The sequence below is a fragment of the Corvus hawaiiensis genome, chromosome 8 (genome assembly GCF_020740725.1).
Source record: "Corvus hawaiiensis isolate bCorHaw1 chromosome 8, bCorHaw1.pri.cur, whole genome shotgun sequence".
NCBI lineage: Eukaryota > Metazoa > Chordata > Aves > Passeriformes > Corvidae > Corvus > Corvus hawaiiensis.
The window spans coordinates 20,007,368-20,029,715 of record NC_063220.1 but is presented as its reverse complement, the minus strand read 5'-3'; the positions used below and the strand labels follow the sequence as shown (position 1 = coordinate 20,029,715).

The 22,348-nt window shown below is 58.5% G+C and overlaps 2 protein-coding genes across 7 annotated transcripts in view; one reads left to right on the top strand and one right to left on the bottom strand.

Annotated features, from left to right (window-relative positions):
- Nucleotides 1–1,041: 1,041 nt before the first annotated feature.
- NFKB2 (nuclear factor kappa B subunit 2) lies at nucleotides 1,042–11,858 on the top strand. Of its 4 annotated transcripts, none has more exons than XM_048312116.1 (24): nucleotides 1,042–1,135; nucleotides 3,906–4,089; nucleotides 5,134–5,178; nucleotides 5,513–5,591; nucleotides 6,064–6,104; nucleotides 6,206–6,304; nucleotides 6,539–6,690; nucleotides 7,303–7,409; nucleotides 7,556–7,714; nucleotides 7,803–7,907; nucleotides 8,048–8,133; nucleotides 8,252–8,390; nucleotides 8,470–8,589; nucleotides 8,673–8,858; nucleotides 9,021–9,162; nucleotides 9,300–9,414; nucleotides 9,616–9,823; nucleotides 9,947–10,116; nucleotides 10,277–10,379; nucleotides 10,499–10,728; nucleotides 10,923–10,992; nucleotides 11,101–11,273; nucleotides 11,351–11,462; nucleotides 11,556–11,858. In XM_048312116.1, the coding sequence occupies exons 2-24, from the start codon at nucleotides 4,045–4,047 to the stop codon at nucleotides 11,669–11,671; spliced, it is 2,802 nt and encodes a 933-aa protein (XP_048168073.1). In that variant the 5' UTR covers nucleotides 1,042–1,135; nucleotides 3,906–4,044; the 3' UTR covers nucleotides 11,672–11,858. The 4 variants fall into 4 exon arrangements, with proteins under 4 accessions (XP_048168073.1, XP_048168072.1, XP_048168074.1 ...); XM_048312115.1 differs by having other exon boundaries at nucleotides 5,134–5,187; XM_048312117.1 differs by lacking the exon at nucleotides 5,134–5,178.
- A 177-nt stretch (nucleotides 11,859–12,035) lies between these two features.
- PSD (pleckstrin and Sec7 domain containing) overlaps nucleotides 12,036–22,348 on the bottom strand; it is a 45,735-nt gene continuing 35,422 nt past the window's right edge. For all 3 annotated transcript variants that reach the window (XM_048312111.1, XM_048312112.1, XM_048312114.1), the window contains 7 exons: nucleotides 18,436–18,479; nucleotides 17,039–17,217; nucleotides 16,145–16,215; nucleotides 15,407–15,564; nucleotides 14,939–15,083; nucleotides 14,186–14,329; nucleotides 12,036–13,919 (listed from right to left, as the gene is read on the bottom strand). In XM_048312111.1, the coding sequence (XP_048168068.1) occupies nucleotides 13,683–13,919; nucleotides 14,186–14,329; nucleotides 14,939–15,083; nucleotides 15,407–15,564; nucleotides 16,145–16,215; nucleotides 17,039–17,217; nucleotides 18,436–18,479 (978 nt within the window). In that variant the 3' untranslated portion in view covers nucleotides 12,036–13,682. The remainder of the gene's footprint in view (nucleotides 13,920–14,185; nucleotides 14,330–14,938; nucleotides 15,084–15,406; nucleotides 15,565–16,144; nucleotides 16,216–17,038; nucleotides 17,218–18,435; nucleotides 18,480–22,348) is intronic.

Sequence of the window (22,348 nt, the reverse complement as noted above, 5' to 3'; positions counted from 1 at the left end):
AGCAGGGGTTCTCTCCCTGTCTGCCTTCCCAGGTGGGGGTGGTGTCTCACTGCTGCAGGATGACACCAGCAGTCCCGGCTGGACTGTGCTGACCCCCCAGCACCAGGGCTCTCACTGCTCAGGGCCCTTCCATGCCTTCAGTCAGTGACTTTCCCCACGTTTTTTCAGCTTTGAGAATTGCTGAGGCAGGTTTCACCTCCTGGGTCACAGCATTCCCGTGCTCCCAGCCAGTTTGGGAAATGAGTCTCTGAATTTACCATCATGCAGGGGATGTCCTGCAGGCACCGCGCCTGCAGAGCAGTGGACTTCCCCTCTGTGCTGCTGCCAGCTGAAGCTGTCCCAGGGAGCGCAGTCATGGAAAGGGAAAGCGCTTCTGTAGGAACAGAGGAAGTGTGTGCCGCATTCTTCTGGGACTCCCAAATCCGTCCTGGGGTGCCTTGGCCAGTGCCTGCCTGGCAGGACCCTATCCCGCTCAGCTGCAGCATCCTTGGGCAGGGGGTTGGGGTGTCAAGGGGTCTGAGTGCTCTGTGTGTGTGTGTGTGTGTATGTATAGATCTACAAATATATATATATACATACATATATATAAAATCCCCTTGTTCCTGGAGAGGGGCATTTACTGCTGCTGCTGCTGCTGTGCGCATTGATCGAGTTGGGCGTTCCTATTTGCCCACCTTTTCCAAACCGGCCTGTAAATCCACCAGTATATGTAGTTCAAAGAGCATTTCTGACTTTTGTATCTAATATATTTTTTAAAAAGTATATATATAAAGACAACAGTGAATTTACAATAATAAAAGTGAAAATCAGCCATGGGTGAGGCACATGGTCCTTCCCCGCCGGGGTAGCAGCTGCCTTTGGGAATGGGGTGAAGGGTCCTGTCCTCCCTTCGGGGGACAGCCAGGAGCCCAGGGCTCGGTTCCCTGGCCCGAGTGCCGGGCAGGTGGAGGATAGGCGGTGTCGCCGGGATGCAGCAGCCTGGAGTTGCCCGTCCCTTCAGGGGTGCCCCGGCCCGCCCTCCCTCTGTCTCCGCCGGGCGGAGCCGGGCCCGGGAAGCCCCGGGAGGCGGAGCCGGGTCGGGACTTTCCCGGCACCGCGGCCGGGGCGCGGCGGCCGGCCTGAGTCTGGGATGAAGGTAAGCGGCCGGGCCGGGGTGGGGTTCCTCGGGGGTGCCGGGGGGATGCGCCCGGGCAGGGCGGGCAGGGCTGTCCGCGCCGGCGGGAGAGCGGTTCCCAGGGAAAGGGAGCTGAGCGGTGCAGAGGTTTAAAGCTCCTGTGCCTGGGCTGCTCGTCCCAGCGGAAGGGTCCTGGGCTCCCTCTCGCTCCAGCAGCCATGCCGGTCCCTGGTTGCCTCTGGGTCGGCCATGGGGCCAGCTGGGGTAGGGGATGTTGGGAAGATCCAGGCTGGAGAGACAGTTGCTCTCTTGGAGGGGAGAGGAGACAGTAGGTCCCAGCGCTGGCGCTTATACCCTTTTCCCTGCCGGTGGGGAAGTTCCTTATTTCCTATGTTGCCAGTGGGTTCTGCCCCATCCTGCAGCTCTCCTTCTTGCATGCTGAGCCCTGTCTGCGCTGGGGCAGGGCTGGCTTGCTGCCCACTCCGAGGGGAACAGATCCGTGCCTGCAGGCTCGGCAAGCTCTAGCCCAAATGGAGCCGTGAGCACCAACACGGTAGTGGCACTGTGGGCAGAGTGGAAACTGGAGAGAGACACCAAACGCCGGGCTGACGCTGGGAGGGGTTCTCTGAGGGCATACAGCTGGATTAATAGTTCATAACACAACAGCAAAGGAGCTAATTTACAGGCCCTTAGAGGAGAAAACCAGAAGATAAGTGGGTGGCTGGGGTTTGCCAAAACCACCTTGACAGCCACAATGGGAGTAAAGGCATTTTATGCAGAGATATACAAATGGCTTCAGTGCTCAAAGGTAGGCTTTCAGGAGGGGAAAGCTTGGACAGCTTTCAGGAAGAGGGGATTTCTCTCTGCCATACTTGCTGGTCAAGGACTTGATTTCCAGGAGTCACTGTGAACACGATATGAGAGAGACCCAGCAGCCTCTTGCCAGTAGCTGTTGGGACTCCAGGGATGGAGCAGAGCACAGGATTAGTGCAGAAAGCAAGGCCAAGTATTTAGAGCCGTTGTTTGCAGGTGTTAGCAGACCTCAGGGAAATAAAAATGTGAAGGGAAGAGTATGTTAGAGGAGCAGCCAGCTGAGTGGCTAGTGCAGTTCAGATCAGGGCTGCACTTGTGCACTTGTGCTGCCTCCTTCACTTCTGGAGCACCCTTTCCCATGGCTACTAAACACTCCTGCTTCAGATAGGCTGATGTATGTTTCCCTCCTGCCTGCAGGGCATCCGCTCTGCAAGTCAGCCGACTGTCATGAGAGGAAAGAAAATAGCACCTGCATTACTAGGTCACGTTCAAGGAGCTGCAGGCATGGAAGAATGGCTTTAACTCGAACTGCTTGCCAAAGGCTGCCCCTTAATTGAAGCAGTCTGGCTGGCACAGGGAGGCTGTGCCGTCTGGCAGTGCTGCACTCTGGGGCAGGGAGCTGGTGCTGCTCCGGGCAGTGCCTTGCAGCTGGGTTGCTGCTCTTTTCCCCCATTCCCAAAAATGCCCAGAGAATCCTTCCTGAACCCTAGGAATGTGTGAAGATGGGGAGGAATTAGCCAAGCAAAAAGGGTCTGCAGTTCAAGCCCATGATCCAAGTCAGATGTGTTGGGTAACACAGAGCAGGGAATGCTACTGATGAAGGAAGGAGAGATGGGTTCCCTTCTGGGACGTGTGGGGGATAAAAGCTGCGTGTACTACACTCCTGGGGGAAACCCTGGGGAGAGAAAGTCCTGGGGACCAGAGAGGCATGCTGCTTGGCACAGGAGGCAGGAATTTACCTTGAGAGCAGGTCTGAGGTTGCCTGAGGTTGCTTTTCTAGGAATAAAGAAGCAGGTGGTGACACCATCTCTGCTCAGCAAGCAAGGTGGGCTTCCTCCAGCACACACTGCACAAGGGTGTAGGGCTATGGCCGGCAACCTCCAGAGAGAACCAGAGCTGTGTGGGATGGGGAGATGCAGGCACGACTCCATGACATTCCCTAGTCATGCTGTTTGCTGCAACAAGTGGAGGTGTCCTAGGCAGCAGTGAGTGAGCTGTGAAAACCCCTCAAGAGGAGATGGAGCTGATGCCACTGGAGAGGGGGAGCTGTGCTATTCAAGGGGCACAGTCTGTTCTTACCCAGCAGCTTCAGGCCTAGGCTCCCCCACCAGGCTCAGCGGGTAGGGTTCAAAGTGGCTGTTCCCAGCACACTGAAGAAGGATGTTTGTCCCTTTGTTCACTTCTCTGGAAAATCTGTGCCAGCAGATAGGGTGGCTGGCTGCTGGTGGCAGGCTGAAGCTGTCCAGGTGGGGTGACCGGTGGGATGCCAACAGCAGGCAGTGTGTGCTGCTTCCCACAGGCCAGCAGGGGCTTGTGTCCATGTTCCTAGGCCTTCGGAAGCCCCTGCAGAATGGCAGGAGGAAAGTCCCCACCTCATTTTGCAGTGCTGGATCTCCACCTTCCTTGCACCCTCCCCTGCACTTGCAGGTCCCACAGACACCACATCCCAGGCTGCATGGCTGCCTGCGATGTATCTCTGGGCTCAGGGGCAGGCTAACCGGGAAAAACCTCAGGCTTGGGGTCACAGGACAGCCCCTTTGGAAGACTTGAGTGGCTGAAAAATGTCCTTGAAAAGGCTCTGTTCAGCTTCTGAAGAATATGAGTCACACACGAATTGAACAATCCCCTTCCTTCCCCTCTTCTCCCACACACTCAAAATCCCCTGAGTGGGACCTGTAGCAACCACTGATTCAGAAATTCATGGTATGAGGGCACTGTGGAGTCAGATACAGTTTTTTTTTTCCTTTTCATTGGTTAGTGAGAAGAAATGTGGAGCATGCCCGTAGGCTCTCCCCTGATCCTGCCCCTTTGCTAGAAGTCGCCGGTGGTTTTCTGAGGTCAGGCAGACCTTGACCCCAGCGGAACTCCTGTCTGTGGTACTGACAGTCCCTGTGGCGATGCTGGGGCTGGACGGGTTTCTGAGACCAACCTCTTCCTCCCCGGTGAGTAGAAGGATGTGAGCGTTGTGGGCGGCAGGGAAGGCCCCCTGCCTCTGGCGGTGCCTTGCTGGGGTCGGCGGGAAGCATCCAGTGCTGAGTGCTGGGGCGGTGGGAGATGCTCCCACAGGGAGCTCTGGGGCTGCCGCTTCCACTTTGAAGCCAGTGGGAAGGAGGCAATGGGAACACGGATAGCGAATGCCTCTCTCAGGCCACCTCCGCGGGAAGGATGCCGGGGCTGCTGTGTAAGTTGAAATGGGGGAGAGGGAAAGCACCCCTTTGGGTGCCTGGCATGGGGCTGCAGACTCTGCTTCGGTCTGCAGAGTCCTGGAGAGATTCCCCTGGCCAGGGGGGAGCCAGTGGGCTTGGAGACAGCACTTTGGGGCGACTCCTTGTTTGAGTCCACAGCGGCTTGGAGGCGACATCCGTGTGCGGGGTGGGATGATGTGGGGTAGGGACCCTGGGGGACCCAGGGGCTGCTGCGGGGCTTTATGGCGCGGGCGGGTGGTTTCAGCCGTGCTGCACTGCAGGTCTTGCTGGGGAAGGGCTGATGCCAGCGCAGCGGGGACTGGCGCCCGTAGCGGGACAGGCGGCCGGGGACGGTGCGGGGCAAATCCCTCCCTGCTCCCGGAGGGAAAATTCGGTACATCTGGCGCCACGGAGCTGCCAGGCAGCGCCCGGGCGAGAACGGCCGGGGGAGGCGAGCGGGAGTGCTCCGGGATTTCCAGCCCGCCCGGGGCTCCGAGTCCAAAATTCCCAGGCGAGGAGGGGACAGCCCGCCCCATGACCCCGAGCGGCCGCCGGCGGGCGCAGGAGCAGCCGGGCCGAGCAGAGCCCCGCTCCGAGCCGTGCCGGGCCGAGCCCCGCGTCCCCAGTCCCGCGTCCCCAGTCCCGTGCCCCGGGCCGGCTCGGGCCGTGCCCCGGCCGTGGCGGGGCGGGGCGGGCCGGTGACGCGCGGGCCCGTCATTTCCCGGCTCGGCGGGGTTTCTAGGGACTTTCCGGAGCGGCGGTGCCTTCCTGCAGCCCCGCTCAATCCCCCTCTCCCCGCAGGCCGGCGGCCGGCCCCGCGCCGACATGGACGAGCAGTTCCAACCCGTGAGTGCGGTACGGATCGGATCGGATCGGCCCGGGGGGTGTCGCTGCCTGGTCCCCGCCCCGGAGCTGGGCAGGGAGCAGTGTCCGACCCCACGGGTGGGGTGGGAGGTGGGGGTCTGTGCCTGCTTCCGGGGTGGGAGGTGGGAGGGTCTGTGTCAGCCTCCAGGGTGGGCACTGAGGGGTCTGCACCTGCCCACCTCTCTTCCCAGGGAGGGACAGGGGATCTGTGCCTGCCCGATGGGGGTCCGTGCCAGACTGCCATCACCCCCTCAGGATAGTTGGGGATTCCAGCCCCAACACACTCATCACACTCATCTTCCCTCCCATCACCTAGTGCCTGGATGGGATTGACTACGATGACTTCAGTTTTGGCTCCCACATGATGGAGCAGAAGGAGCCCCTGATGGAGACAGGTAAGGGCCCCTCTGGCAGTGCCCTTCCAGGGGTCCCCAGCTGCAGTGGAGTTTCCCGGCAGGTTGACTCACACCTCTTAGTTCCCAGAAGCACCACAGGCTTTGTCCTTACTGGCCCCACTGTGGGTTGGCTGGGAATCCCTGCTCTGTGCCACCAGGATGGGGCTTGTTCCATCTGGCTCTTCTGCTCAGTCTACCAGGGACTGCCAGGTTGGGCTGTGACCTCCTGAGCATCCCTGCTCCCCAGGTGACAGAGCACCCTCTGGCCCTCCCCTCCTCTTCCTGCTGCTCTGACTGCTGTTCCCAGCTGAGCTGTGACAGCACAGGGGTTGGGGGCTCTGAGGACCCCCATGGGACAGACAGGGCTCACCTCACCTTCAGTGCTGTCTCTGTATCTCCAGCATCCTCACTGAGAACATGCACTTTGGTTATCCCATGTTTCTCATTGGTACCTCTCCTTTCTGTCCTCCAGTGGAAGGTCCCTACCTTGTCATTATTGAGCAGCCAAAGCAGGTAAGGATGTCACCCAGGTAAACACAGGTGTAACTGTCACCTCCTGCTGTCATGGCATCAGGCTTTGGCCACCCTTGGCTGACCTCTCTTTGCCTCCACAGCGGGGTTTCCGGTTTCGGTATGGCTGCGAGGGCCCTTCCCATGGGGGGCTGCCAGGAGCATCCAGTGAGAAGGGGCGCAAGACCTATCCCACTGTCAAGGTGAGCGCTGCTATGGAGAGGGGATGGAGCAGTGTCTTCAGCCAGTATGCATGAGCATCAGGAGGGAGCCTCGAAGGAAGGACAGGAAATTTATAATAAGCTTTTATGTGTCTCCTGGTGCTGGAGGGAGGGGAGGAGAGGTGGCAGCCATGGGGAGGGACAACAGGGATTTGCAGAGAGTCCTTCAGGCTCCTGGCTTATTGTACCTGACCCCCATCTTCTTCCTCCCTGCAGATCTGTAACTACACAGGGATGGCCCGGATCGAGGTAGACCTGGTGACGCACAGTGACCCTCCCCGTGTGCATGCCCACAGCCTGGTGGGCAAGCAGTGCAACGAGGCTGGCAACTGTGTCACGGTTGTGGGACCCAAGGACATGACAGCTCAGTACGTGCAAGGAGGACACAGGGTGGCCTCTTGCCTATGTGAAGTGGCTGTGGGTGCTGTCTGCAGCTTCTGAGATGGGGAGAAGGATAGGGGTTAGTGCACCCTGGGGTTGTGTTTGCTGGCTGAGGTCAGGGGTGTGTCTAGATAAGTTCATGGTTACAGCTCTGTCCTCTGAGCATTTTGCCTGTCTCTGGGTTTTGACATATGCAGCTTATTTTGGGCTTCTGTCCTTGAGGTTGCAGCTCCCAGCTTTGCAGATGACTTTTGAAGCCAGCCTGAGTCACAGGGTTATTCTGCAACTGCTGCCATTGCTCTTACAGATCCAGCCCTGGCTCAGCTCAGTCCCCTGTGCATCCCTCTGACCTTCAGTCCTCCTGGTCTTGTCTTTGATAGCCCTTTAGATTTGTCACCTGTGGGAGCCCAGAGTTTCTGGGGCTCTTTTCCTCTCTGCTGTGGTTACTCCTCTTCTGCCCCACACACACTGAATCCCTGCTGCCTGAGTGGCACTGCTCTGTGCTCAGGTCCTTCCCAGCTGCAGGAGTATGTGCCCCTTTGGGCTTGCTGCTCCTGGCCTTGATGCTCCCAGCTCCTGGCAGGTTCCCTCTTCTTCAGGTTCAGCAACCTGGGTGTGCTCCATGTCACCAAAAAGAATATGATGGAGATCATGAAGGAAAAGCTGAAGCAGCAGAAGATGCGCAACAGGAACCATCTGCTGACTGGTGAGGGCAGCCTGGGGACTCAGTGGGCCTCGGCACCATGGGCTGACAGCTGGGGGCTGGGCTGAGCATGGGGCTGGGGTGGGTAGGAAGGGGACCTGGAGCACTGTCCCCCACACAGCCTGACGTTTGTCCTCCTACCCTGGCAGAAGCGGAGCTGCGTGAGATCGAGCTGGAGGCGAAGGAGCTGAAGAAGGTGATGGACCTGAGCATTGTGCGGTTGCGCTTCACCGCCTACCTCCGTGACAGCAGTGGGAACTTCACGCTGGCCCTCCAGCCTGTCATTTCGGACCCCATCCACGACAGCAGTGAGCATGGGGCCATTCTGAGAAAGGGACGGGGCAGGCGGGGGTAAGGACTTCTGCACAGTGTCTCCCAACACGTCTTGCTCTGCAGAGTCCCCTGGAGCTTCCAACCTGAAGATCTCACGGATGGATAAGACAGCAGGCTCCGTGCGGGGAGGAGACGAAGTCTACTTGCTGTGTGATAAAGTTCAGAAAGGTAAAAGCCATTCTCTCCAGATTAAACCTTCTGGGGGGGCTGTGGCAGGAGAGATTTGGGTCCCCTGGGTGGTCAGGGGTCTGTGTCCCTGGAGCCTTTTTGGGATGAGGAGGCAGTGCCAGTGCCACTTCTCTCCCCAGATGACATTGAGGTGCGTTTCTACGAGGATGACGAGAACGGCTGGCAGGCCTTCGGGGACTTTTCTCCTACGGATGTGCACAAGCAGGTACAGGGGAGGTGGGGAGTGTCCTGCTCTGCTCCGAGGCACATGGATGCCCTGTGGGCTGAGGTAGCCCCAGCTCCAGGATGATCAGGACCTCATGTCCATCATGTCCTGCCTACAGTATGCCATTGTCTTCCGCACACCCCCCTACCACAAGCCCAAGATCGACCGTCCTGTCACCGTCTTCCTGCAGCTGAAGCGGAAGCGGGGAGGGGACGTGAGTGACTCCAAGCAGTTCACCTACTACCCAGTGGTGGAAGGTGAGCACCCCCCAGGCAGGCTGGCATGGGCCCTGCTGCTGGGGCTGCCCCTCACCCTGCTGCCCCTCTCTCCCCACAGATAAGGAAGAAGTGGAGAGGAAGCGCAAGAAAGTCCTGCCTCAGTTTCCTCAGCACTTTGGCGGTGGCTCGCACATGGGGGGGGCCGGCGGGGGGGCCGGGGGCTTTGGCTCTGGAGGAGGTGAGTGGGGCTGCTTCTTCCCCCTCCTCGCTCAGGTGGCTGAGGCTCCCTTCTGCTCACCCATCCTCTGCCTTGCCCTGCAGGTGGGAACCTCAGCTTCCCATACTCCCCTGGGCTGACCTACAACAGCATCTACTCACCCGGCCCCCACCCAGTGGGGAGCTACCAGGGGGGTATGCAGATGAAGGGCCTCGAGGCAGAGGGGCCTGGGAGCGACAGGCAGGCACCTGCAGAAGAGAGCACATACTGCAAGGAGCTGCAAAAGCACGGTAGGAGGGGCTGAGCTTGAGGGAGGGCTGGGGGACATCGCTCAGGAGAGGAGGCATGGATTTAGGACCTTTTGGGGTTGTGTGCTGCTCTCCACACCTGCTGGATGCAGAAGGGTGGATGAGGCTGCTGCTCCTGGAGGTGACATCCTGCTTTGCCCCCAGCCCAGCTGTGCCAGCTGTGGATGCTGGCACTAGCCCGTCGCAATGCCCATGCCCTGCTCGACTACTCGGTCACCGCCGACCCCCGCATGCTGCTGGCAGTCCAGAGGCACCTGGCCGCATCACAGGATGAGAACGGAGACACGTGAGCACACGAGGGGTTTGAAGGGAGAGCATGGGAGTCTTGTTGTCCGTCAGAGCCATTATGGGGGCTCTGGGGGTGGCAGGGAGTATGTGGAGAAGCATGGAGCTGAGCTAGGGGCCATTCCACTCTCTCTACAGGCCTTTGCACCTCGCAATTATCCATGAACAGACAGCTGTGATCAAGCAGCTGATCGATGTAATTGTTAGCATCCCCAGCCAGCAGATCATCAACATCTCCAATAACCTGCAACAGGTACATGTTTTTCAGAGCAGCCAGTTCTCCTCTACCTGGGAGTAGTTCCTCACTCCTGTTTTCCAGCCCTGGGGGCTCCTGTAGCTGCTCCTGCTGAGGGGAGGCTGCAGATCTGAACAAGTTGCAGCTACTGGAAAGAATGGTGGTGCAGCGCTTGGCTTCTCTTGTGAGCACTGCTGAGGATGTGCTGCTGTCCCGCAGACGCCGCTGCATCTGGCAGTCATCACCAAGCAGCCCCAAGTGGTCCAGCTCCTGCTGCAAGCCCGCGCTGACCCAACCTTGTTGGACCGCTATGGCAATTCTCTACTGCACCTGGCACTCCAGGCTGGCGATGAAGAGATGCTGAGGACACTGCTGGCTCACCTGGGCTCGGCTTCCCCTTATCTGCTCCGCCTGCCCAATTTCCATGGTGAGTGGGGCTCGGGGACGATGGCCAGGACCCCAGTGGGTCCTGGGGCCTGGCCAGAAGGGCTTGGCCCTTAACCATCATGGGCTTGGCCAGAAGGCTGCTGAGCCTATCCCCATCTTGCAGGCCTCCTGCCTGTGCATTTGGCTGTGAAGGCAAAGAGTTTGGCTTGCCTGGACCTGCTGGTCAGGACGGGAGCAGATGTGAATGCAGTGGAGAGGCAAAGCGGGAGGACCCCCCTGCACCTGGCTGTGGAGATGGAGAACCTGAACATGGCCACCCACCTGGTGAAGAAGGTATGGGGTGGCTGGTGTAGGGGTAGCTATGGGACAGGGATGGCAAGCAGCCTCCTAGAGGCTCCTGTCAGAAGTGGGGGCTCCTCTGAGGCCTTGGGGTGACGGTGTAGGAGGAGCAGTGCCCAGGCAGCCCATCCTCATGGCTTCACACCTTTCTTAGCTGGGAGCAGACGTCAACAGCCGGACTTTCTCTGGGAACACACCCCTGCACTTGGCTGCTGGCCTGGGCTCCCCCACCCTCACCAAACTGCTCCTTAAAGCGGGTAAGGCACTGCCCTTCCTCCTTTCCCTTCCCTCCCCATAGCCCTGGCTGCCTGTGCTAGGTGGTGGCAGACACAAGATCAGACCCCTGGGCCAGGCTCATGCCACCCTTTCCTGACAGGGGCAGATGTTTTGTGTGAGAATGACGAGCCCATGAGCCTATCCTCATCGGAGGCCAGCAGCGACACAGACACTGACCCTGAGGAGCAGGAGCTAGCCATGGATCTGGGGGAGCCAGCCCCAGCTGCAGAGCATAGCACCAACCCCAAGCTCCTCACACAGGGGCACTGGCAGGCAGGGCACAGGCAGCGCCGCTGCCACACGTCCCTGGACCTGACTCGGAGCCAAAAGGTGTGTGGCACAGCGGGACAGACTCGCTGGGAGTGTTTCTGTGCAGGCCACAGCATGGATGGGGCGGAGTTCCAGGAAATGCTTCCTTGAGGACGCCTGTGCTCCTCCGTGTCCTGCAGAGACCCATGGTGTGAGAGGTGATGGGGGATCTGGGCAGTGCTTTGGAGGATGCTGACATCCATGTCTGTCTGCAGGTGCGGGAGATTCTGCTGCAGGCCTCCCAGCAGGGGCCGGAGGCAGAACTGCCCACTGCCCCCCAGCCAGGTGAGCAGCCCCTTTCCCCCCTGCTTAAAAGCACCATACCCAGGCAGGGTGACACCCTCCTGGCAGCAAGGATGGGCAGCCTGTGATGGGGGCACCTCTCTCACACAGGGAAGGTCCTGTCGCTGGACAATGAGGCGCTGAAGGGACTGGAGCAACTGCTGAACCAGGACTGCAGTGGGTCAGACTGGATCGAGCTGGCCAAGCGCCTGGGGCTCTGCAGCCTCGTGGAGACCTACAAGGACACCCCCTCGCCCAGTGTCAGCCTCCTGCGCAGTTACGAGGTCAGTGCCTGGCTGGGGTGCCCCTGTCTCCCCTGCCTGTCTGGTGACAAGCCCTGCTCAATGCCCTCTCTCCACAGCTGGCCGGTGGCAGCCTGGGGGGATTGCTGGAGGCACTGGACTCTATGGGGCTCCACAACGCTGTGAGGATGCTCCACAAAACCGAGGCGCTGGAGAAGCTGCAAAGCACAGGTACAGAGTGAGGGCTGGGGCTGGGGGGCAGGGAGTGTCTCTGCTGCCCCCGTGTTGCCCCATCTCTAAGAGCACCCGGGGATTGCTTTGCAGACCTGAAGGAAGACAGTGCCTACGGCAGTGAGTCGGTGGAGGAGGAGCAGGCGCCCACACTGGCCCTGAAGCCGGGGGGTGAGCTGCCCCCCAGCCAGCAGCCACAGGTGCACTGAGGAGCCAGCCAGCAGCCCCTGTGACCACACAGGGAGCTGCACTGCCCTCTGCCTTGCCCACACAAGTGCCTTCTGGACTTGGGGTCCGGCTGCCTGGACTCAGGGGGATGGGATGCAGCTGGCTCCTGCCCGTCTCTGCTTTTATTTAATGGTCCCTCTTCTGAATAAAAGGACACAGGTTCCATTAGTCTTTGCCCTCCCTCTCTCCAGCCCCAGCCGTGAGCTGGTGGGCATTAACCCCCCTGAACCCTGCCTGAGTCTGGAAGTCTGGCACCAAGGAGACTGCTGCCAGCCCCTCCTCAGCATCCCTCTGTGCCAGGGCTGTCCCCAACCATGGGGAAGAAACCACAGCGCACCCAAGAAGTGAAGAGCGAGTTTTACTTCAGTAACTGAGAGAAGAAGCTGTACAAAGGTTTGTTTTCCCCCCCAACCCCCAAGCCACCTGGGGCAAGGGTGGGTTTGTTTTGTTTTTTTTTTTTGCAATAGACTCAAAAGAGCAGAATAAAAAGTTTTGACACATTCGCAAAGTCAGTGCTGAAACCAGCCAGGTCCCAGGCGGCTGAGAACTGCGTGTGTGCCAGCCCCTGGTCACAGCCCTTCACTGTGCCCGGATCCCGTTCTGGACGATCCTGCAGCCGTGCTCCATCACTTGCCCCTTGCTCTGGACAAGCATCTGTCAGCCCACTCTGGAGTGGTGGGGGCTGCCCCAGCCTGCCCCTCACCTTGGCAAGGAGGGCGCCTGTGGCTGAGGAAGGGGCTGCACCACTGCTGCTGCAGCAAGGGGACTGCAGCACTGCAGACCAGGCTTTGCTGGCAGCTTCCACGGCCCCAGGCATGTGTTGTAAAAGAGGTGTGGAAAGAAAAGCTGGCTCCAGCCTGTGCTGGAGCCATAGGGCAGGGGGAGCCCCATACCAGCCCTGGCTCCAGGGCTCACCGCCTTATGGGGAGTACTTGCGCACTGCTGCCCACCATGCCCTGGGTACGATGCTCACACCCAGGTGCTGCAAACAGGGCCAGTCCAGGCTGCCAGCAGTGGGGGTGGAAAATGAGGGTCATGAAGCACCGGTGCATCAGCCTCCCATGCAGCCACACGTGCAGCAATGGGTGTTGCCATCCCAAGGCTGCCTCGTGGGGCTGGCAGCCACAGGGCTGTCTCCCCGAAGGGTTGCTGGTGCTGAAGTGGAGCTGGGGAGCAGGCAGCAGCAGTACACACAGTAGCCCACGCTCAGCTTGCTGCAGGGTGGGGGTGTGGGGAGCTGGATCTCCCGAGTCCTTTTAAAAATCTTTCCCCCAGAGTGCAGTGCTTACAAGATATGGCTGGGTTTGTGGTTTTGTTTTTTTTTAAACAGTTCCCAAAAAGCATCAAAAGTAGCCCCCAAAAAAACCTCCCTAGTGGTCAGCTCGATCTGGTACTAAAAAGTGCAAAACTGTATCACAAAAACTGTTCAAAAGTTGTAAGAAAGCGAGGAGGGTGCAGAGGTGATTGAGGTGGCAGGGAGGGGACCAGGTGCTGTTTCCCCAGTTTCCCTGACCACCAGCCCCAGGAGAGGGGACAGTCTAGGGCTGGCCTCCTCCCATCTACCCCCATGGCACGATGGAGCTGGACAAGCGGCCGCTGGCTATTTTTTGCTGCGTCTTTTGGTTTTTTTTTTTTTTTTAAACCATTGAAGAATTGAGCCCAGCGGGTAGGTTTCAGTTGCTCCCTCTCCCTGGGGCAGCAAGAGTAGGTCCTGCAGCCAAGTGCAGGACAAGGAGGGGCAGGAACAAGTCTGATAGGGCCAGGCAGCTCCTGCAGGCAAGGACTGGGGACTGTCCTGCTCTGCCACTGTCTCCAGCGGAGGGGCCATGGCTCTGCATGGCTGGTGCTGACGGCTGCAGAAGGGCTGTCACCCCCTCCAGCTCGTGCCGCAGACAGACGGACACATGCAGGGTCTCAGCAGGCACACGGCCTCCACCCCCGTGCTGGGGGGACAGGAACAGAGCTGCAGTGCAGGCAGCTGAGGCCCCTCACTCACGACTTCTGGGGGTGGCCGGGGGGCTGGCGGCCAGCGCGCTCTGAGATGTTGCGCTTCACCTTGGTTGTGCTGGAGGGCTCTGCGTTGAGCGAGGGGCTGGAGCGGGACTTTTTCAGGCCATCATCCTCCCCACCCGCTGTGTCCAAGAGGGTGGACTCAAATGCTGCCAGGTCCTCAGAGCCAGCCTTCAGCTTGGCCCGCAACAGCATGGCATAGGTGCCATAGCGGGATTTCTGGGGAGCACAGTGCAGCAGAGAGAGAGGTTGGCAAGCTGGGTACTGTCCTATGGCCAGCATCCCTGCGGGGGGGGGGGGAGAGGGGGGTGCTCATGGTCCCTCCAACCCAGCCAGCATCCCAGGGCAGAGGAATACTTGTGGTCTTAGACCACGGCCGTGGCAGTGTAACTCAGCTGATGGGATGGGTTGGGCCCCTCACTGAGGATGGCCAAACAGGTAGGGGCAGAGGGCCTGAGGGTAGAGGGGGGCATCTTCCAGCTCACCTCAAATTCCAGGTACTCTTCCCTCTGCTTTAGCTCCTCGTACTCCTTGCCTTTCACCTTCTTCTCAGGCAGTGAGGAACGATGCTCCAGTAGCTCTGCTGACATTGTCTTGAACTTGGTCTCATGGTTCTTCACCTGTTCCTCCTGGGAAAGGGTGGCACTATGTCAGTGCCCTGCTCTGTCCCCCTGGTAATGTGAGCTGGCTGGGCACAGAACAGGTTTTTCCCCTTCTAGGAGCAGCCAGGATCTCAGCTTCTGCTCCCAGGTTTGATTTTTGTTTTTTTAAATGGCAGGCAAAATCACAGGCTTTTGGGGGGAATCTGCTCTCACCTCATAGCAGGACTGACTGCAGTCTTAAAGCAGAAAAATTTAATCCCTCTCAAACTAGGCTGGTGGTTTTTTAAATCCTTTCTGCTCTATGAATAACTGCCCTGGTATGCATGAGTGCCAGCTAATCCCCCCAGCTGGTTGCCTTTCAAGGTCCCTTGCAGGACCTTGCAAGTCATGATGTGGAACCACTTTCTCATCCATGGTCAGACCATCACCTGAGTCCAGCCCCACTGCCAGGAACAAGACCTCACTGTCTGCCCCCAATCTCAGTACCCCTTTTCTTTGTCTCCCCCTTGGCCCTTTACCTCGCTGGGGAGGCAGCTGGGTGCATGGCACCACATAGATCCCTCTATAGGGGAAAGTGCCACTGGCAGATCCAGGGGTTTGTCCCAGGCTCACCATTGCCCCCACACTGTGGCCCACCTGAGACAGCCTGGTGCAGGAGCTAGGCAGCAGCGGGCGGCTGAACTTCTTCTGGGAGCCGATGGCTGCGGGGAAGGGGGGTGCAGAGAACATGGCTGCCACCACGTTGATGCGTGTGATCCACGAGTGCATCTGTTCAGGGTTCCTGAGAAAAAAGGCCAAAATACAGATGGGCTATCTGTGTCAAAGACAGAGGGATCTGCTCTGCAGACAAAGTCTGAGTCCCCCAGGCCTGGCCCTGGCCAGCCATGGCATCTGGGACTCTACCCACAGCTAACCTGAGCCCGGCAGGGTAGGAAAAAGAGGAGCTGGGCAAAGCTCAGCACTGACACCAGGTCCCTCTCCTTCCAGAAAGGGCCAGGACAGGAGAGAGCAAGGTGGCCTTAAGCCTCATCCCACCCTACATTCAAGTCAGGGGAGTCCCTGTGCCCTGGCGTGGGGCCCAGCCAGGGATCCTGAAGGACTCACTGTGCTTGGAAAAGGAAGACCCTCCAGTCAGCTGTCCTGAGGTAGAAGACATTGGGTCGCTTGCTGTAGTCAGATGCCCGCGTGGCAAGTGAATGGTGGATGCTAATAGCATTCTTCAGTTCTTCTTCTGCCAGCGCCTTCCCTGGCTTATACTCCTCCTGCAAATCATGGGGTGTTTCAGAGCCAGCTCAGGAATGCACCCCACCATGAGTCAGCTCTATGAGGTTTCAGGAACTGCAGACTAGTGCTGGCTGTGGCAGGGCTTGGAGCTTACCCTCTACCAGGCAGCTGCAGACTCTGCTTCCAGCTCATGCTACACCCCTGGAGAGAGGCTGCACAACCTAGGTGCATTGGCTTGGCAACAGCACAGGGGCTGTTCCCCACTGCCCCCAGTTCCCTGTGTGTGTGCCTGCAGGGAACTGGATGTGCAGTCCAATGCCCCACTCAGGGCAAAGACCCTGATGCCCTTCTTCCCAGCCAGGCCCCCTGCATGCAGAGCTCTCAGTTAGTAGTGCCTTTCACTGCCCAGGCTGTACCCAAGCACCCTGGAAAAAAGAATGCCACCAGGTCCCCAAACAGCTGCTCAGGCATGCAGGGTGCTGAGTCTACTTAAGCCAGGCTTTGCTGTGCTGTGTGTTGCAGCCCCTCTCTCACTGCTGTGGAGACTGCTGTGACCCACCCTCTGGACTGGGGACAATCCCTCTCCTTGGTGTGGACGTGGGTGGCCCTGCTGCCTACCTTCTGCAGGTAGAGAATCATCCCCTTCAGGATGGCGTGGAAGGGCTTCCAGCCGCGCTTCCCTCGGGGTGCTGCCGAGGAGGAGAGAGCAGCTCAGACATCAGCCTCAGAATCGAGCAGGGGTAAAAGCCACCCCCCCACCCTCCTCCAGCCAGCCCTGCCACAACGCACGTCACCCCACCCCCGGGACGGGCAGCACGCCAGGACCGTCCCTGCGCACCTGAGCCCATGCAGGCCGCGTGGCTGGCAGATGGTGCTGCTGGCAGGGGGGCCGCTGCCGCCTCCCGGGGCCAGCGCCGTGCTGCGCTCCCCCTGTGCTCCCCCCTGCGCTCCCCGCCTCGCTGCCTGTGCTCGGCTTCACCGCTGCCTCCACGCTCGGGCATGGGGACAAGGCGGTGCTGCCTGCCAGGTAATGCTGGCTTTGAAGGGCGGCTGCATCTAATCAGATCTAGGCAGCATTAGATGGCCAGGGCTTAGGAGGGATTTTATGGGGAATACAGTGAACATGCCTGGCAGTGCCCAACCAGCTGCAGCCCGCTGTGAGCCTTGTCTATCACACCACAGGACACCTTCCTTCATCCACACAATCCTGTGGCAGGGGTGCAACAGGAGACCCCACCCCATCACCCTGCCTGCCCCTTTCCCAGTGCTGTGGGCAGGGGCTTCACTTCCTGCCTGCTCGGCATCTGCCAAGCCCTGATGGTGCATGTGGATGGGCAGGGACAGGCCTTTCAGCTCCCCAGCCTGAGAGCTGAATTATGCCTGGCACAGCACTCATGCTGGAGGCTAGCATGATGCTACAGTTGGACATCACATAGTGACTCTTGCCCTGCTTCCTGTTCACTTCTGGAGTTCACTAGTGCCCTCTTGCCCATGGCCTCCACAGGCACCTACTTTTCTTGCAGTCAGGATCAGCGTGGATCTTGCGGACTAACAGCCCATGCTTGTAAGTGGCAATGCTGGAGTCCTGGGAAAAGTCCAGAAAGGGGTTACTGCAGCTGCTGATGCGCTTGATGGACTTCGGGTTGGGATCTGCCAGCTCTGAGAGGGACTTTCTCAGCTCCTCCTCATCTCTGCCAATCAGATTTGGGTGGGGAAAGAGTTTGTTACCTTTCTGGGAAAAGCAAATACCAAGTTCCCCACTGGTCGGTGCCACTTTTAGGCCTGGCTTCTGAAAGGGAAGCCAGGAGCAGCAGGCCAGGATGAGCAGTCTTCCATCAGCACTGGTGAGCACCCCAAACCTAGCCATGCTCATGTGCCCCTGTCTCTCTAGACAGCCAAGATGCTGCCTGGTTCCTTGAACGACAAGGCATTGGACTTTTACTGCTGATTCAGGGTGGGACCCCTGCCTGCCCCAGGGATTGAGGAGCCTTTTTTTGGGCAGGGGTGTGACAGATGCCAGCCAGGCTGATGAGCCAGAAGCAATGGAGGAGCAGTACCCCAGGGCTTGGCACTACCACAGCGCCCCAGTCCACGGCATACAGGCTCACTGCTGGTCCCCAGCTGGTAGGAAGGAGGGTATAGAATGGAATGCCCCCACGAGGAGAGACGCAGGCTCTGGTCCCCACATTTTAAGGGTGGCAGCCAGACTACAGGGCCCAGAGCCAGAGGCAAAGGGGTGCAGGGGGACTGTGGTGGGAAGGCACTGGGCAGTACCATCCAAGGGCAGGAGCAGGTGTGGGCTCCCACCGGGTCACAGCCCCTCACTATGGGCAGGCTGCACTGGTGCCGCTCCCCCCCGCCCGCAGGAAGATGTGGGAGCCCAGAGCTGCTGCCTCCCCGCTCCCTCAGCCGCTCGCTGCTAATTAAACCCCTCAGCATCTGCCGGCGTCTCCATGGCAGCGGTCGAGCGCATCGCTCAGCACTGGGTAGGACCGGGCTGATTAATCCCTGCAGCGCAGGCGCTGCCGCTCCTGCTGCTGGAGATGGCAGCTGTAGGTGAGGGTGCAGGCACCCTGTGGGGCCCTGGCACAGCCACAGCACCTCCAGAGGCTGTCTATTCCCACCCTGGGCACAGCCACCAAGGCACAAACACATGCCAAAGCTGCAAGAAACCGGCCTCAGGTGGCTTTCCCCCAGCATGCTGGAGAAGGGACCCCCATGGCAGTGCTGAGGGCAGCCAGGGGTACACTGCCTGCACCCCAGCCCAACCCAGCCCAAGCTCCCTCTCCTGCTCTCATCCTCACAGGGGCACCTGCCCTGCAGCATCATGGCTTGTGTGGCCTCTGGGGCTGGCTGGACTCACTGCCCACCCAGTGCCATACAGCAGCATCCCCTGCAGGGGTACTTACATGGCCCACTGCAGCTTCTCGTTCTTGATGGAGCCATACAGAGCCTGCAGAGAGAAGAGTGGGGGGTCAGCAGGAGAGCGGTGCCAGGCTGGGGGTCTGCTCTGCGGAACAGAAGAGGCACGCCAGACTGGCTCAGGGACACCAGAGGTTAAGGTAACCTCATGTCAGTTCTGGTCCAGCCCTGTCCTGGCTAGGCTAGCCAGCTGACCTCGATTTAGGGGTACAGACACCTTCTGCTGGGGACCACGGGACCTGCAAACCACCCCCCACCTCAAGGACAATGCAGGGGATGGCCCTGGCATTTTGCCCTCTCCTACCCTTTGTCTCTACCTGCCCGTGACAGTGCCACAGTGTTAGCAGCATAAAGGTGAGGCACACCTAACATTTCCCAGTGCTTGGGAGAGCTGTTTCTCCCTATTCCAAGGTGTTCCAGACTGGTAAAAGTGGCAGCCTTCAGGAGGCCTGAGTCCAACGACAGCAAGCTTTTGGGACAGACTTCATTGGTGCATGCCTTCACCCCACTCAGTGGAACCTCAGCCTGCCCCACGGCCTCCAGAAGCTCCATGCCACAACAGACCACAGCCAACAACTTCACTGCAGTCAGCCACACACCCTGGGCTCATGGCAGCACCCAGCACTCCCCAGCAATGCATTGCTCCTGCAGGAGCACACTTTATGAGAGACTTCAGCACAGTGCTGGCCCTGCACTGGCAGAAACCCTGGCATGCTGTCCTTCATGAGACACTCAGAGGACCTTGTGGCTGGTCAAGGCAGGTGCTTGGAGTGGCTGTGGCCTGTCCCTACCCCCTCCCCAGCAACCCCAACACTTTTCCCTCCTTGGAGACCCAGACATCACCCATCTGAGCAAGGCAGGGTCTGCTGCCTGCATTTCCGCACAGGAACAAACTAAGCCTGCCTACAGCAGGATGCTTAAGGGCCCCGCTCCCAAATGTTTGTCCGGTTTGAGCTGGGTGCAAGCCAGCAGTGCTCAGCACAGCTCTGTAGTCAGGGAGGCTCCAGAGAGGGTTTCAACATAGTGCTCACAGAGGGCTTTGGAGCAAGATCTGGAAGGCATCATCCTTGGAGGAAAATACTCGAATCTTGCACAGGCTGTTCATGCAGCTGTCAACATCCATCACTGGGCCAGAGACTGCTGCTGAGAGATCTTGCTGGTGGCTGAGAAAGTACAGCTGGAGGCGTGCAGGGGCCCGGGAATGCTGGGCAGCAGACAGGCCCCAGCGATGTCTAGGGAAGGGACATTCATCACTCCCGAGAGGCGCAGCAGCCAGGATGGAGCAGGAACCCAGCTCTTTCCACACTTTCCCATCAGGGAAATGCTGGCATAGCACCAGCTTGTTTCTCAGAGGAAGGAAGGGATCGTCTCAATCTAGCAGGCAGAAAAGTTGGGTTCAGTTCTCTCCTGGGAAGACAGGAGACCTATAAAGGGGTAATAGCCTCAGAGCCTGAGAGAAGATTTGATCCCAGACCCATTAGTGCAGTCCCAGTGCCAGAGGGGCAGGATGCTAAGTTGTGAGCAGGAGATACCCACCAGCAGGCTGGCAGCAAGGCAGCCAGAGGAGCAAAGAGATTTAGAGAAGAATCTGTGAGGAAAAAGGCAATCCAGAGCCCTGCAGAACATAATCTGGGAGCAGAGCAGGGGGATAAGCAGGATCTCAGAGCAATGTGGATCATAAGGAGTCACCATGGGAAACAGAAGAGAAGGGATCTTAATCACTGCCGGGGATGCAGCTGAAAAATGCTGAGAACCAACAGATACAAAAAGAAGACTAAAAAAACGGCACATAGTGGCCACTGGAAATGGCCCAAAAGCACCTCAGAAAGAGCAGGCAGAATGGCACACGTGGCTTGGCTTCCATCTGGCTCATTGGTGATACAGAGAAGTGTCAACTCCCTGCCCCAAGGCAGGGAGATGTGAGCCAGCTGAGCAGGAATTTTGGAGGGCTGGAGAGAACCCCAGCCCCGTGCAGGGCTTGCGGGAGGATTGCTGCTAAATGCTGAGTGGATGAGCCAATAGCAGAAGATGCTTGAGGAGTAATTCAGGATGGCACAGTGCCGGATAACATCCTGGCAGAGTACTGTGTTACAAAAACCTGGGTGCTGGGACTCCAGGCTGAACTGCCTTATGGCTTCAAAAGGCCCCAGCTGCCCTGCTACAAGCCCCAACAGCATCCCACCAAGCCCATTACCAGCAGGGGTGCCAAGTACCCCACCTCAGAGACAGGGAGCAGGGGCTGCTCAGCACTCCTGTGCAAGGGAACAGGGAGACTGTGGGATTGAGAGGGCAACACAAAGCTTTATATCTACACTTAAAACCTGCCAAAATTCTGCTTGGCTAAATACCAACCTCATCCAAGACCAATCTCAGGTACAAAGCTGGTGGACTCAGCCCAAGTCCTAGCCGAGAAGATGCATTCCAGCCACAAAGCTCACTCTGCTGTTCTGGTCCTGTAGCAGAACCACTGCCTGTCACTCCACAAAATTCTGGGCTTTTTGGTGCACAGATCGTTTCTGCTAGGGAAGCGCAGGTGAAGCAGGTTCCTGAAGCCTAACTCACAACCACGTCAGCAGAGACCACAGACACCAGATTCATCAGCAGGTCCCTCTCTCCAGACTCTCTTTGTTCCGTGGATTCATTTCCCCTGGGCCAAAAGGACAGCAACTCTTTGGCATCTCTGAGCTTGCAAGTACTACCCAAGAGAAAGCTGGGCACTGGCCACATGCCACTATAGATGATGACCCCAAGCATGGTTGGGGTTTTTTGCCATCGCTGGGTTATGAGCTCACTGTTGCAGCATGCCAGACCAGTCAGCCAGCTCTGCCCTAGACATGCGCAATGCTAAAGAGACCTAGGAATGTACTGTCCCAGTGGGATTTCTAACTGAATCAACATCTTTCTTTGGTGTTTTCCCTCCCAAAAGCAGGCTGAGAGGCTGTTCCTGAGTCCCGCTCTACCAAACGGTCTCAAGGACAGCTAAGGGGCTGCACTGGCAAGAGGCAGGTGGCTCTGATGTTCTAGCCCAGCCATAGGGCCAGCCCTGCTGGGGACAGCCTATGTAAGCAGGGCAGGGAGAAGACACCCCCCTTCAGCTCCTCAGCTCAGACCAGACCAGAGGCAAGATCCAGTGATGGTCTGGGGAGCTGAGTAACAAGCTGGTCTGAATACAGCTTTGGCACAGGACTGTACTGAGGACTGTAGCCCAGTACTCAAGTAACAGATGAAGGTTAAGGCAGGAATTTGGGCACTTGGATGAGGGTTTTAACCCTTTCTGGAGTGCCTCTTCTATGCATCATAAGTCTTATGGACACATCCTCCTTCCAGTCTGCTAGTTCCTCTGCTAAACACCACAGTGCTCAGCTCTCCATGCAGCAAGATGCCATGTGCGTATCAAGGCTCCCCTTCCTCTTGTCAGCCCTGTGACCAGCCATGGGTTCATGACATTCTTCAAGACAGATTTCACAGCCACCAAGCACCCTCCCCGCAGTCATTCTACCTCTCTCTGTGACTGACAGCATTTAAACATGAAAGCTCAATTGCTGGCTGTGCCCAACTTTTCCTTAGCAAAATATCTTCGCTACACCCAGCCACAAAGCTCTGTGAGGTCCCCCAGGCACACAGACCCTCCAGCTGCACAGATCTGAACAGTAGAGTCAGATCAGAGCTGTATGTTGGATGGAACTGTACCTGTCGGGTCCCTAATTCACCTCAGCAGCACCCTCCCGCATTTCCTGCTTGCCCAGCATGCACAACCCATGCTCAAGAACAACTCATCACCTGGCACACACCAGCCCTGCTGCATACATCCCCGTGTCCCTCCCTCCCCTCTGCTGCAGAGGGGCTCCTGTGTGCACACAGAGCAGAGTGACTTGAGGACAGACTTTTTTCCCCGTAAAA